Source organism: Dermochelys coriacea, chromosome 19, assembly GCF_009764565.3.
Source record: "Dermochelys coriacea isolate rDerCor1 chromosome 19, rDerCor1.pri.v4, whole genome shotgun sequence".
NCBI lineage: Eukaryota > Metazoa > Chordata > Testudines > Dermochelyidae > Dermochelys > Dermochelys coriacea.
The window spans coordinates 4236200-4251522 of NC_050086.2; the positions used below are offsets into that span (position 1 = coordinate 4236200).

At 48.3% G+C, this 15323-nt stretch overlaps 1 protein-coding gene across 3 annotated transcripts in view; it reads right to left on the reverse strand.

Moving 5' to 3' along the window:
* Positions 1–215: 215 nt before the first annotated feature.
* LOC119845570 (gap junction beta-3 protein-like) overlaps positions 216–15323 on the reverse strand; it is a 32139-nt gene continuing 17031 nt past the window's right edge. For 2 of the 3 annotated variants that reach the window (XM_038378030.2, XM_038378028.2), the window contains 2 exons: positions 9868–9970; positions 216–1994 (listed from right to left, as the gene is read on the reverse strand). In XM_038378030.2, the coding sequence (XP_038233958.1) occupies positions 1157–1963 (807 nt within the window). In that variant the 5' untranslated portion in view covers positions 1964–1994; positions 9868–9970 and the 3' untranslated portion in view covers positions 216–1156. Of the gene's footprint in view, positions 1995–9867; positions 10098–15323 lie in introns of those variants that run through there. The other variant, XM_038378027.2, reaches the window with a different exon arrangement.

Here is a 15323-nt window from a genome sequence, read left to right on the forward strand (position 1 = left end):
CATTTATGTCATCTGAGATCTGGCCCAGAACAGGTCACAAACCCCCAAACTGCACTGGGCTGTTCCGCTGCTTCTTGAAAATATACAAAACTCTTTCCCCCGCAGAGTCACTGTTACTGCTGCGAATGGCCACTATTCAATTCAGAACGGAGAAGCTGGGCTATGGAATCACTGTTATAGCTACTGCATCTGCGGCTTTCTCTAGCTCTAGCTAGTGCATTAACTCAAGGTTTTGATCTAGGATGTTTTACTGACTGAACTCTCCCTGGCAAAGTTTAATGCCCTCCCTAGGCACCCGAAGGCACAACGAGGGGGCTTCTTTGCTCTCTGACCTGAGTGCTTTTGGAGAGAGGTTGAAGTTTCTGAGATAGATGCAAACTACAGAGACTCTCCCAAGAGAGACACCCACAATCTCACTCTGTGCCTATGACTTTATTCCCACAGAATTGCTAGACCCCATGGACTTGGTTTTTTGGTAAGGTCATGGTTCACGGGAAAGGCCAGGATTTGCTCACTGCTTCAGTATCAGAATAAAGCCCCTTCCATCAATGTCCTAGTTAATGAACCATCCGCTGAGGTACTAAGCCCAAGCGTCTCTCTATGCGATGTGATGGAGTCTGCGAAGGGAGCTGGCACTTGGGGCGTGGCAGCTGCGAGTCTAGCAGAGGGGAGAGAGAACTGCAGACAAATATTGTCCTTGGCAACTTTACATTAGTCATTTTTCCTAAGATTTAAATGCCAGCCGTCTCCTCCTTTCCTGTGACCTGTCTGAGCACGTAGGAGGGAAGCTCCAACCTGCAGGATTGCATGGAGTGGCTTGATACCATGTAAATAATGAAAAGCATAGACTTTTGGATTCACACATCCTCCTTGGCTAGGCAAACCACCCACCTGTGCCCTGCATGTTAAGAGCAGCTGCAGCATATAAACTTACTGCCAGAGCCTTGTCCTTTCTGCCCGGCCCCAACAAAATGCAAAACTCAGTCAGCCACGCAGAACAGGGAGAGCTCCTGCCTTGGTGATGCGCCTCCTCTCCCTGATTTGTCATAGCCATTGAGGTCCCATTGAAATAATCCAGTAATACTTGAGGCATGGCAGGCAGCCATCTTGGAAGTCAGTTGTCTCTGGCCAACATCAGGGCTTTTCCCTCCCCCTATCAGATCAGAGTCAAGTTGGGAGAGGAGGCCTGGAGGGCATCCAAAGGCTTGTTCTTGGCCTTGCCATCCTGCTGCTCCAGCTTGAGGTGGCACTGGCAGGTGGAAGCCTTGTTGTAGTTGACCAAGTGCTTGGAGTTCTTCTTCCACTTGTGTAGGCTCTGGACAGCCCGCTTGAAGATGAGGTAGAAGATCTCGCAGACGGTGAGGACAATGCAGAGGGCAGAGGCCCCCACCATGAAGTAGGTGAAGACCTTTTTCTCAGTGGGCCGAGCAATGTAGCAGTCCACGATGTTGGGGCAGGGGTCCAGATTGGCGCACTTGACCAGGCGCGGCAGGTCAAAGCTATCCCACATCTTGTGGAGGAGGTAGAGGAAGCTGATCTCAATGGTCAGCTTGAAGAAGAGGGTCAGCAGGTAGGTCCACCACAGCCCGCCGTGTTTCTTGCCCGGGTTGCGATAGAGCTTGGGGCAGTCCTCACCATTCTTCTCCCGGTTTTTCTTCTCCCGGTCTTCCCGGTAGGCCACGTGCATGATCACCAGCAGGGAGGGGCAGGTGACAAAGATGAGCTGCAGGGCCCAGAGGCGGATGTGGGAGATGGGGAAGTAGTGGTCGTAGCAGACGTTGGTGCAGCCGGGCTGCTTGGTGTTGCAGTCAAAGTCCTTCTGCTCGTCCCCCCACACGCGCTCCGCCGCCACCACGTAGACCAGCACCCGGAAGACGAAGACCACGGAGAGCCAGATGCGCCCGAAGGCCGTGGAGTACTTGTTCACCCCGCTCAGCAGGCCCTGCAGCATCTTCCAATCCATGGTGACGGGCGTTGGGGGAAGCCAGACTCACCTAAGTCAGAGAAAAGCAAGAGAAATAACAGGTGAAGGGAACGCAATGGGAAATATCAGATGGCCAGATCCCCAGCTGGTATAAATCAACGCAGCTCAGATGAAGTAAGCAGAGCTTCACTGATGCACCCCAGCTGGGAGCTGGCCCAAGCAGTTTTGCTCAGTGATTCTCTTGGTTTTGAAAGAACTCACATTTCAATACCTTGATCCTCACACCAGGCTGCCCCTGTCCTTGGAGCAAACACACCAGGGGGCACCCCTTTAAGAAGGGATCTGTAACTTCAACCCCTTGAAGCGGAAAAGTGCCCAGCAAGAGGGCAAAGACTATGGGGAGCAGAGCTCTGGCTGGGGAAATTCATCCATTTGCAGAAGGCCCCTCCCCTGGGTTTCGGAGCCCAGGCTCCAGCCCGAGCGGGAACGTCTGCATTGCTATTTTTAGTCCCACAGTCCTCCCCGAGTCCCCCACCATGACTATCGACCCAGGCTCTGTAACTCGCTGTCATGGGTTTGGCTGGTTTTTTTTGCAGTGTGTAGATGTACCCCGAAGCCCTCGGGGCAGAGCTCTGGCTGGGAGTGGGATTTAGCCGGCAGAGTTGTTGTGATAACCCTCTGCACGGGGTGAATTGCAGCCACTGTGAGTGTAGTCTCTCCCCCTTGACCGATGTGGCTGCAGGGGCTCTGGTGACTGGAGAACCAGTAGCTCGGAGTCCAGGAGCTCCAAAATGGCCCCGTGTGGCTGCCCCGCTCCAGAACTGCTTCCAGAGCGTCTCTTTGTGGAATCTGTAAACCAGTCAACATGTTCCATTCCACAGCTGGGAGCAGGAATAAGGCTGAGGCTTTGCTGAGTGCCATTAGGGCCTTGCACCCGGGCTCAGGAGGGAGCAGCTCCTGTTGGCTTATGGGTTTTACCAGGCCAGAGGTGAAGTAGATCCTAGATCTGGCACCTGATATATTCTTCCTCCCTCCCTTCCTCCCTCTTGGTACAGACAGATCATCAGTCCAATCCAGACCCAGTTCCCTAGTGACCAAGGCTGGGATTTCCAAAGGGATTTAGGTCTCCAATTCTCACTGCAATTCAATGGGATTTGGGCGTCTAACTCCTTAGGCCACTTTGCAAATCTCAGCCACCAAAGTCAGCCTGGGGATGAGGATAACACAACCCACGTCAGAGCAAAGGGGAGTCGTCCCACCTGAATCTGGGCTACATCTAGGTCAGCTGGTGTCATTAACCCGTGCAGTGCTGAATGTTTTCATTTAGCCTGCTGAGTCACAGCTGATTTGGGGAGTGACTCATCTATATTGCTCATCGCCTTGACAAAGGCTTATTAGTAAGAGATGACGAATTGGGCAAGGTACTACCTTTAAACCAAAGCTCTGGACAATTAGCTGCCTGATTCTTCGCTCACTAGTGTAAATCAGGGATGACTTTACTGAAGTCAGCTGATAAAAGTGAGTGGAAGATCAGGCCCTGAGATTCAGACATAGGGTAAAAAGAAAAGGAGTACTTGTGGCACCTTAGAGACTAACAAATTTATTAGAGCATAAGCTTTCGTGAGCTACAGCTCACTTCATCGGATGCATTTGGTGGAAAAACAAAACAAAACAAAAAAAAACCCTTTTTTTCCCCCCACCAAATGCATCCTTTTTTCTTTTTTTTTTCCACCAAATGCATCCGATGAAGTGAGCTGTAGCTCACGAAAGCTTATGCTCTAATAAATTTGTTAGTCTCTAAGGTGCCACAAGTACTCCTTTTCTTTTTGCGAATACAGACTAACACGGCTGCTACTCTGAAACCAGACATAGGGTAGGATTCCTGTGTTTCAATGCACTGAACACTGTGGAGGTAGATTTCAGCAAAAGAAATGCAAAGCGCCAAAGGCAAGCTTTCAGGGCGTATGGGGCATATTCCCCAATATACAAGCTATGCAGGGTCAGCCTTCACCTTACCCCAGTAAGAGAACAAAGCAGGAGCCACATGAAACTGATTGCTGGAAACCAAAAACTTGGTGGAATATTTTGCAGGTTGGATATAAAACAACTAATTTATATAATAGGCTTTTACTCCTCTCGGTTAACAACTTGAAACAAGAGGAGGGGATAATAGTCTAGAGGGTCAGAACTGTATTAACCCTTTGCGGATATTGGGGTGTGGATCTTGCAACATGTGCTAATATGTGAGATGTGACCATTCCCAGAAGAGCCAGATCCAAGGTCTTTTGGTTCTGTTTGTACAGCCCCCAGCACAATGAAGTCTTGGTCCTTGACTAGGTGCTATGGTAACACACATGAATCGTAATGATAGTAACGATGCTAATAAAGGTGATTGATCACTACACAGCAGATGTGAGAATCAAAATTCCACCCAACCTGGAAGCAGAGCTGGTGGAAAAACTTCCACTTTGCACTTTCCCATTCCTAAATGAATTGCCTCATATCTCCTAATGGCTTTGGTTAGCCCCTCTGCACAGGGATGTAGCATGCAAAGCATCCCTAGATAAATAATAATCATCACTAATTGTATCTGCTGCAGCCCACACTTTGTAGGATGATGCATAAAGCACAGCAACATGCTGACTCCTGGCCCAAACGAAGAGGGTGAGTAATGGTGCTAGGTCGATCTGCATTACTGCCGTGATTGGAGTGGGAGGCCCGTGGACAATGCTGAGGAGAAGGTCTCTGAAACATCCTGTGGAAAAGTTAGGAGGTCCAAATCCTAATCCAATGTGATTTTCTTAATTTAATAACTAGAGCTGTTCAGCGTATGGGTTTCCCCCCCTCAAAGTGTCATTTTCAGAAAAAAAAAATTGAAACCCAAAATATTTTGGCCAGATCCTGAGATATTTCAATTCTGAAATGCTTCTGTGGTGCCTCATGGGAATTGTAGTTTAGCTGCCTCATGTCCATGTTCACCTCTATAGACCAGGCTCCCTGGTTGGACTACATCTGCCATAATGGTAGGGGGCCATGTATCATGGCAATTGCATGGCTGCAGTGCACCATGGGAGATGAAGTCCAGCTGGGGTGCCCAGCCTGTAAAGGAGAATGGGAGCAGGAGGCACTGGAACTATAACCCCCAAGAGGCACTGCAGCAGTCTTTCAAAATTGAAATATTGTAGTTTTCTGGCCATTCAGTGTTTTGAGTTAAAAAAAAAAGTCTACAGAAAGCAGAGTAGTTTAATCAAATCCCCAATTTTCCATCAAAAAAATAATGTAGATGGAAAATTTATGACCAGCCTTACGAAGAACTCTTTGGTTGCTCCTCCTGGGATTGCCTGCTACAATCAGTCTGCAAATCTCTGACTCAGAAAGCACCACACTAACTCCATCTCTCCCTTTACAGTCAGCTCCTGCCCATATCCCACCACCTTGCCTTTAAAGCCCCTCCAAAAATTCCAAAGCCCTGACTGCTCTGCCTGGCCATAAAAGACCTCATGGCAAAGTTCTTACAAATGGGGCTGTGGAGGGGGTTTTCCCCAGGACTCTTTGCTGCAGCAGCCCCTTCTCCCAGTGTTGTGTGCTCTGTCTGCTGCCCTCTACCCCAGCGGCAGCTGGATGCAGTTTGTGATTCTGTGGGACGAAGGAGGGATACTCTTCCCAGAAGACAATTCACTGCCCAGGCAGGGAGTGAGCTGAGACCCCCAGGAGACAGCACCAGTAGAGTCCTCAGTGGATTCATTAGCAGTTCTGCTGGGGCTCACTCCTGGGACTTTTGGGGTATGACCCAGTTGACTGCATAGCTCACACTGTGTAGCATGAACTCCCAGAAAGAGGCCTCCTCTGTGCTGCCTCCCCCCACCCCAACTTTGGAACAACCTGCTCCCTTACAATCCATCTCAGGTTTTACCTACACGCCGCCTCCGGATGCTTTATTAACCAGTCTAGTTAGTTTCAGATGGCTGGCCAGCCAGGGAGCCTTCCTAACTATAACAATGAATCTCCCTGTCATCTGGGCCACACAAAACAGAACGGGTGGGTTCCCTTGCAGCCTTAACCCTGCATGCTCTGCCTGCTGTAGGCTCAATTCAGAGGTCTAGGAAAGATCATTTTGTGGGTGGTTTAATTCCAGTTGAGTTTTTAATATTGTTCTCTCTCTATAATATCAAAGAAAAGACACACTTGATCTAGGTGCCTATAGAGCAGTTTTTAGGTATAAGGGCCAGATTGTGGCTAGGGCACTGGACTGGAACTCAGGAGAGCTGGGTTCAATTCCTGGCTCTGCCTTTGGTTGGCTGGGTGAGCTCGGGCAAGTCACTTCCCCTCTCTGTGTCCCAGTTTCCCCATCTGTAAAATGTGGATAATGACACTGACCTCCATTGTGAAATGCTTTGAGATCCGCTGATGAAACTGCTATACCAGACCTAAGTGTTGTTATATTCTCAGCTACACCAGCTGGATATCTAGACAGCTCAGCCAATTTTGGTAGCATCCTAAGTTACACTAATATAACCGAGACAGAATTTGATCCTTAAGGGGTAGCTATAGCAAAAGTGACTACAGAGTGTCCCTTTCTTAGTGCCCAATAGCTGTTCCCTACGTTTTCACAATAGACTAGTAATTTGGGGTGCCTCACTGATTGGGTGCTCAACACAAGACACCCTAAAAGGGCTGATTGTCAGGCAGTGGGTGCTCAGTACAGCTGGTTAGGAAATGGTGAAGGAACCATTTTCGTCCTGGAAAATGCTAAGTCAGCAAAACCCACACTTTCTACAGGAAAGGGTCAGTTCTGACAACTTTTCTTTACTTGAAAGATTTTTTTTGGGGGGGAAAAAAGCTTTGAAATTGTCAAAACACTTCATTTCCATGTTTTCAAAATGAAAAATTCTGGTTTAATTCAAAGCGACTTTTCATTTCAAAATTTAAGCTAATTATCGTAAAGAAATTAGTAAAAACAGGTCAAAATCGAAATGACACCTGTAGAAATTCTCCAAGTGAAATGTTTCTGTTGACTCAATCTGAGATTTTTTCCTGCCGGTTTGTGATCATTTTTGCAATTTTGATTTTCCATCCTAATTTGCGACAGGAAAATGTTTCAATGTTGTGAAAATGTTCATCAGACACAAAAACCATTTCCCACCCGGGGGTGTGCTCAGCACTTTCTGAATATCACAACCCTTTAACGTGTCTCAAGTTGAGCACGCAAAAGCAGTCCCCACTTTTGAGCATGCAGGCCCATGTCACTGAATCAGAGCTGTTCACTGTAATGACAAAAGGCAAGTGGTTTTCTGCTGTGATTATAGCCCGAGGGGTGGGAGTGGGGAGAAATGCATCTATAGGGAGAGTGAGCTGGAGTCTATATAAATGTATATATAAGTGTGTATATAAATCTCCCCACTGTATTTTCCACCAAATGCATCCGATGAAGTGAGCTGTAGCTCACGAAAGCTTATGCTCAAATAAACTTGTTAGTCTCTAAGGTGCCACAAGTCCTCCTTTTCTTTTTGCGAATACAGACTAACACGGCTGCTACTCTGAAACCTGGAGTCTATTGTGCTTCTTATTTCATCACGACAATTGTCAGCTAGATTTTGATCACAGAGCCTAGTTCTGGTGGTGGCGGTGTTAGAGGTAGAAAGAATACAACTGCATTTTCAAAACCCTCCCTTGACTTTATGTAATGGGAAGTTAGCAAAATGACCTTTACAGGTGTAAATGTGTCTCTGGAGATGGGAGTCTTTGAGAAAGCACCAAGAGGGTAGTCCCCCATTAATTTTTATGCAATCACTATGCAGTTGGTCAGCAAAAAGCCCATGTATTACTGAAGCAGGCTAGCAAGGGACTTAAGTGGCACAGAGGTCTTTTACTGGCCCTCTGGACTGGGGTGAATTTCACCCTTTGAAAATAGCAGCTGGCAAAAAATCACAGAGAGGGCCGTTCATGCAATACAGCATGACACTGGAAACCCTCAGCAGAGATCTTCTGCATTTCATTCTGAATTTCTGAGGAGGGTTTTGTGATGTTTGCCTTGCTTTGTTCAAATTGCAGGACTGTTTTTGAGTCAACATGCTTCCAGTTGTCTTGAAAAATTGTACAGATTTTGAGCACATACCTCTATATTTTGCAAATTTTCATTTGGATAATTATTTTTTTAATATTGAAACCTGCAAAAGGGCAAATGCTCAAAATCTTTCCGGGCAAAATTGGCCTTTTTACAAAAATGATGATGTTGCCCGGCTGTGGCATGTGCTGGAATAAAACTTCAAAGACACTGTTGCCCAAAATTCATGGGCAAATGTGCCATCTTTTTCAGAGGCTGCTAACCAGAACAGAGACAACCAACAGCTTCTGCGCTTCAATCCGTTTCCTGAGGTAGCAGCAAGTTCCGTAACCAAAAGCCCTGATTACTCTTTAGACGTCGGATCACTGGGTGTTTGCACTATTCATTCGGAAAGAATGTGACCATGGTCATGAAATGAATCGTGGGAAGGAATAAAGTTTCCCTGGACTGGACAAGCTGGTTCTGGATGATATCAGGTGTATTTTATAGAAGACACAAACATTTTGATTGAAAGCCCATTGGAATGACTCCCATTGACTTCAATGGGCTTTGGATCAGAGCCAAAAAAGAACATTAGTTTAAGCCACTGTAAAGGAAGTTAGTGAATGTGAGAGCTGGCTGAATGGTAGAAGGACTGATTCACAGATGTTAGATTCTGGTGGCTTCTGCCCCCGCTAGAAGGCCCCCAAGCTATTCAATGGGACATGGCTCCTGGGCATGGGACCTTATCCAAGTTCTCCAGGATTTAGAACATTTCAGGGACATAATTGAAGCCCCATCTCCATGGCACAGTGCAGTCTTGCTGTAAGCATGTTGGGGGACAAGAGTGCTTTGCCTGGATCCCCTGACTCACATCACTGTAATGCACACATGGATGTAGTCTCCCTCAGTGGATTGATACCATGAGGCTGAAGCTCTTCTGCTTTCTACTGATAGCAAGGAGACCCACCCATCCCTCCGGTAGAGAAATTGCCCATGCAAACAGAGGCCCGAGGGTTGTTTGCTTCTGTGCCGTGTTCAGATGATGGTTACAGGTGGAGTGAGAGGTGAGGACAGGACTGTATGCAAAGAGAGATGAGGCTGGGTAGGGAACATAGCCCAAAGGGGGAATGTTGGGCCATTATAGGGAATTAGAGGCAGTTCAGAGCAAGTTGGTACCCTCCAGTGGCAAAGACATTTTGGTTTCCAGGAGAATCTTTATGAGCCAGGGGTAAGAACCATCAGTTCCTGGGCTTGGATAATTTAGCAGCATCCAAAGAGGGGCATGAACCCCACCAGATGGAGGACAATGCCCCCCATGCCTTCTAACATTGAGACACATAGGCTTTCAGAAAATAACAGCCTGATCAGAAGCCAACTGACTTTGGATTGGGCCCTAAGTGTGATTTTCTTTCTATATCCTAGCAACATTTCTGAAAGACTTTCTCATGTGCCCTTCTTTCTCTCTGATTATTGGACAGTTCACCACTTCACTCTGGAATAGGAACCTTTCAGACACGTTATGTTGGACCTCCTAGTGATCCGGGATGGGTTATTTATTTTTTTATAGCCCACACGATATAAATCTTGCATGAGACAATGTGAAAAAAACCAGCCTCATTTCCCCTTCCACTTCCCCCAGACCCTCGCATTCTCTTCTGTTCTCCAAATCTAAAACCCAGCAGCCTGGCTGATTAAAATGACTTAAAGGAAAATGTGAAATAAATACAGAGTTCCTTCACAGATGTGTATAACTCTATTTTGAAAGGGAGGGGGAAATTGTCTACTCAGGTCAGAATCATTTCCTAGTGCTATTCTTTGGCACCCAGCTTAGAGTCCCATATTCAATACTCCAGAGAAACTGAAGGTAAGAGAGAAACTGAAGGTAAATTGCACTCACCTGCACAGCTCTCTGTCTGTCCTGATACTTCCTGCTTAATGAAAAAGCAGTCAGCTTCCCCACAGCAGCCCTGTTTAAAGGCTATGCTGTTGAACTACCTTTCCTGCAGAAGGAAGACAGGGAGAGAAAGGCAACATGAGGTCTCCAGCTCATTTCCACGCAACAACCTCCCTTATTTTCTGCCCAGCACAGAAGGTGCGGGCCTGCAGGAAGTGTGCAAAGAGAAAAGAATTCTTCTCAGGCTGGTGAACTAGTATAAGAAGCCAGGGGGAGCAAGGGCAGGACCTAACTTTCCCAGAGCTTCACCTGGCTGTGCAGCTAGGAGCAGGGAGCTAGCTTCCATCAAGCAAAAGGCTGTAACACCTCCAGACCAGGGGACAGCACCCTCACTGATGCCAACGTGCCAAATTGGCAGAGTGTTCTCAGCCCTGTGTCCCGGATTCTGCCCAGTGCAGGTCTGGATTGCTGCACCTAGCCACACGACATCCAGTGGGACAAGTAGGATGGAGGGCTTGATCTGGCACTGAGGCAGCCAGGTTGCTCCGGCTCTAGAGCAGAGGGCCCTAGGAAGGGAGCCCAGAGCTCAGCCCCCTCAACTGCCAGATGAGGATTCCCCTTCAACCTATGTCTCCTTGGACCCACCCCTCTGCCCCCTGTGCACTGAAGAGGGGGGAAGCAGGGGATGGGCCAAGAAGCTGGGGACTTGCTGTTGCTCAGTGTGGCAGGGGGCTGTGCCCAGCAATTCACTTCAGTTGCACTAGCGCCCAACTATTCTATGCGCTGGGCTGCGTGCGGCCCACAGATGGGCAAGGGACAAAGCCTGCATGGGAGGCTAACGTAACATGCTGCCTTAGGTCATATCTCCCCTCAGCATCAGGCCCCAGCAGCTATAGAACCTGCCTCTTACTGCCAAGGGAGTTCTGCTGCGTGCAATTGGCAGGCGTCCCGTTTTTGACACAGGAGATTTGATCCCCACTGATGATTGCAACATCTGCCCGTGGCTCTGTCTACATTACTAATTGCCCTGCTTACGTGCCCAGATTTGAGCCAGCCAGAGTATAAAGAGCTGTGGTTGCAGCAACAGAGACGCGGCTGGGCTATGCTGAGTACAAACCCATGGGTGTGTACTCGGCCTAGCTCAGCTGTATCTCTGCTGTGGCTCCCTGCTATTTACACTGGCATGAGCGAGCGTATGCATGTGTGCATGAGCAGGGGAATCACACCCCGAGCTTGTAGCACGGATGTATCCTGTGTGCAGCTACAGTTCATCGCAAATCCAGTGGAGGACTCAGCTGGGAGGGAAGCTGCCACTCCTGGTAGAGTTATCGCATGCAGCTTGTCAAGGCCCCAGAGCGATCATGCCCAAAGCAACCGGCCATGTGTCTGCCACTCAGCGTCACCCTGCGGAGCACCTGAAAGCAGCTGGTGCACAAGGAGGCAGCTTGATTGCACAGTGGGTTTGGCCATGCCCCACCAGTATTAAATCTCTACAGCCCAATATGGTTCCAGTCCATGCTACCAGAGCAACACCTCTCCCTATTAGCCGATGCATTACAGCAAACTGCCCCTAGTGTTCAGCATCAGGAGGCCTGTTCAGTGGAGAGCCCTTGGCTCTGGAAATCTCTTCTTCCTTGGGCCTGGGTTTGTTGCCCCGTAGGCATCGTGTCCTCTCTGTGATCAGGCTTTTGCTATAGGCGTGGAGCGGTGGTTTGCTTATGCTCTTATTTACTGGGTGAGTCTACTTAGCACATCGTTTTCATTATGGGGTGTGTCTTGTTTGTATGCCCGTGTCCTAGATCTTGCGGTGGGTGTGTTTTAAATGCTGAAGAATAAAGGCAGGTAGAACTCTTATAGCTGGATTGGCTGGGGCAGATTCTGATCCCAGTGATGCCTGGGTATCCCTCTTGGGGAGGCTGGATTTCTGAGGATACTCAGTCCCAAGAATAAGGGTCTCTCTGTGAACAACCTCAACTTGGGAGCCACAAATCCCATCCATTAATATCTTATAAGTAGAGATGGTCCAGAACCAACACTCTGGCCCTAAACACGGCTGCACATTGGCTCCTGACCCAGATTCAAATAAGCCTGTTGACTGGGGAGGTTTAAAACTGGATCCAGATCCCATCTCTAATGATAATTAGTTATTCTGACAGGGGAACTAATTTTATAAGGCCTCTTTTATTTAACAAGAACCAGTGAGCAGCCTTGCGGAAGTGACTGGAAGGGAATGGAATGGCCCATGTTAGTGGACAATTGTAGCTAATCAGCATCTCTCTCCACATCCATGAGCTTCTAAACGCACCCTGGGAGAAGGGTCTTGAGGAAACAAAAGTAACAGCTAAAGGAAGATGTTGGTACCATTAGTTTCAATAGGACTCGATGCTACTCAGTACTATGAAGGGTTGGGCCTCTTGCTAATGATTTTTTTCCTACGGAGATTTGAGGTCTTAGCCACAACTATGAATGGGAATGCCCTGCTTTTGTTTTTGCACACCCCATCCAGCACTACACAATTATTGTCGGTAGTGTGGCTGCTGTTTAGGAAACCCTAACATTGAAACATTGTCAACTAGGAAACCCTCTAAGGCCCTCAGGCAATCCATGTATCTCTGCAGCCATATCATCGGGAGCTGTGATCCTATCAGTTCTGACACGTTAGGCTGTGATGGTGAACACAGGTGCTCTAGGAAACGATGGTGGTGACTCACTACTGACTGGTTTCGTCATTCGCCGTGGACTTGCGGTGTTCAGAATGCCCTGGGGTGCAAAGCAGTGAAGAACTCTTTGCCACTGCCGGGGGTGGGTTGGCTGCGTAGCCACTGTCCACCCCAGCCTGATTTAAAGAGAGATTTTCATGCAGGGAATCTGATGCCTTCACTGGTCTCCTCACTAGAGCTAGGCGCAGAGCTGATTTTTTGGTTCAGAAAAAAATTGAAACAAAAATTCCATGAGGGTCAAAACTAATCTGAAGCTTTCCAGAATTTTCAGTGAATAGAAAGAGTCCGGTTTGGGTCTGCTCTAGGGCGGGGATTCAAACGTGGGTTTCCCACATCCCCGATGAATGCACCAATGCCTGGGCTAAAGGGGTGCAGCCGCAGCACCACCAGCCCCAAATACATTCAGCCCGCTCTAGCCATCACTGGTAACTTTCTCCTGAAATGACATTCCTACTCCCAATCACAATGCAATGTCTCCTTTTCCTCAAATTAATAAAATAACCTCCTCCCCCAAACCCACAACAGGCAGAGTACATGTGCGCGAGATGGGGGAAACACTGTTCCCTCCACCAAATCTTTGCCATTTCATTTCAGGCACCTTTCCATGAATGCTGGAAAATGGCCACTGGGAGTGTGGGAGAGGGTGGCTAAAAATATGATCAAGTGGAAGTGGCCCCTCTATCATTTAAACAGGGTCAATTTCTGAGCAGAACCAATTCCTTCCTCCACCTCCTTGGACCGCCATTTAGTCAGCCTGGGGTCATACACACCCAATGGCAGTGCTCAGCAGTGCATGGGGAAGCAAATGGCACACACATATTTTAGAAATCTGGATTCAGACCAGGATTCAGCAGAAACAATGGAAAAGGGTCATCCTGGAACTTCAGGACTTTCAATAGCAACTTCCGTCCTTGCTGTTTGCAGCTAGATGAGCAGAGGTCCGGTCCAGTTCTCAGTGAAGTCAATGAAAAGACTCCCCTTTGTTCCCATGGGAATTGGACCTGGTCCCAGATGAGCCTTAAGAAAGTGACCCAGTTCTAACGAGCATCTGTTATGCTGGGGCCTAGATACCCTCCATCATGTTATGACATTGCATCCGAGGGCATGTTTCTCAGCAGCTTGCTTTGTGCGTGTGGATGGCATGGCTTTGCATGCACATGGGACAGTTGTGAGTGCATGTGTGTGTGGTGGCAAGGGTGTGCATGGTGCAGTTGTGTGCATATGGTAGTGGCAGTATGTGTGTATGTGTGTGTGCCGGGCTGTTGTCCAATACCCTACCCACCATTTCTTTGCAGCAAGAATTTTTATTCACAGACAGATGATGTCTCCATCCTGCCACCCCTTTAAAAAAAAATCAGCTCTCATGAAGTATCTTAAGTTCCTCTCCAGGAAGAAACAACTTTCTCCTGCATGGGGCTGATTCATTTCTGAGTGGAGCGGCTCTCAGCTTGGAGTTTCTCAAGGGTGCGATACCGGCTCCTCCCTTTGCACTGGAGCAGCGAGCTGTGCATGTCTGAACAGACACAGGTTGGGGGTAGGGATCCCTCGCAGTTTACCTGCGTGTTTACCTTGACACTCAGAAATACCCCTCAAAGAAGCAGGAGCGCGGCCTCCCACACACGCCCAGGATTCCTTGTTCTAACATGCAAAGGGGGTGATCATCTCCTTAGAAACGCAGGGTGTTTTCCCTGGCTGCCGGCCACCTCTTGCTGCACTTCGATGGCCAGTCTTCTCAGTTCAGCTCGGCTTTTTTTGTCATGCTGCAGAAATTGACCAAACTAGGGATATTTTGTATGTGCATGCCATGGGTGTAGTTTTAGGGGGCGGCAGGAGGGGCATTGACCCCCAAACTGCAAGCCTGAGGCAGGCACAGAATTTGTCCCCTCCCACACATGCGTGACAGGTTCTTCAGAGACTTTTTTGTGGCAGGAATTCGCAGTGGGGGAGTGGAGGAAAGGAGCTACCTGAATGGGTGCCAAGCGTTATAAAGGGTTTTGCAGGGCCTCGTGCTTAAGGGTCAGGTAAAGGGGAGCGTGCAGGCAAGAGAGAAGAAGGGAGACACAATGGCAGATTCCTGAGAGCCAAGAAGTAGAATCATTGAGTAGAGATGGGCAAAGAGACCCAACCCCGAACTTAGCATCTGGCCATGCTCAGACACAAACATGACACCCAGGTTTCATCCAATGCCCCCAAATTGCAAGAAAACATACGGGGCCCTATTCTCCCAATGCCTCAGACAGAAACACTTGGCCCTATGATAACTTCTATGGTACCTTTCATGCAGGGCCCCAAAGCACTTTGCAAGCAGAGTACATAGAGGGATCATTCCTTTGCCTCCTCTAAAATGCAGCCAGCACTGGGGTGGGGCATCACCATCATTCTTAGCCATCAGCCCTACACTAGGAAAGAAAGTGACTAAGAAAACTGTGTCCACTTGAAAATGCATGGGGAAATAGGTCAGCCAAACATGCCCGCCTCGATTAAAATTGGGCCAGGACCCTGGCACGACCACCACTGGTCTTAACAAAACCAGCATGGGATCTTTGATGTCGGCAACTGGTCAGGAGCTAGATTTTTATCTCTGCTCTAAACCCCACAGTGCCCCTGCCTGCTCAGAAGGAAGAATTTGGCTTTATGATCTACCCAGTGTGGGCTCAATGCTTTTGGTCTCCCAGTGATGTGGAAACCGAGATCTCGCAGACCCCTGAAATGCCTCCAAAGACGTGAGTGATACCAGCT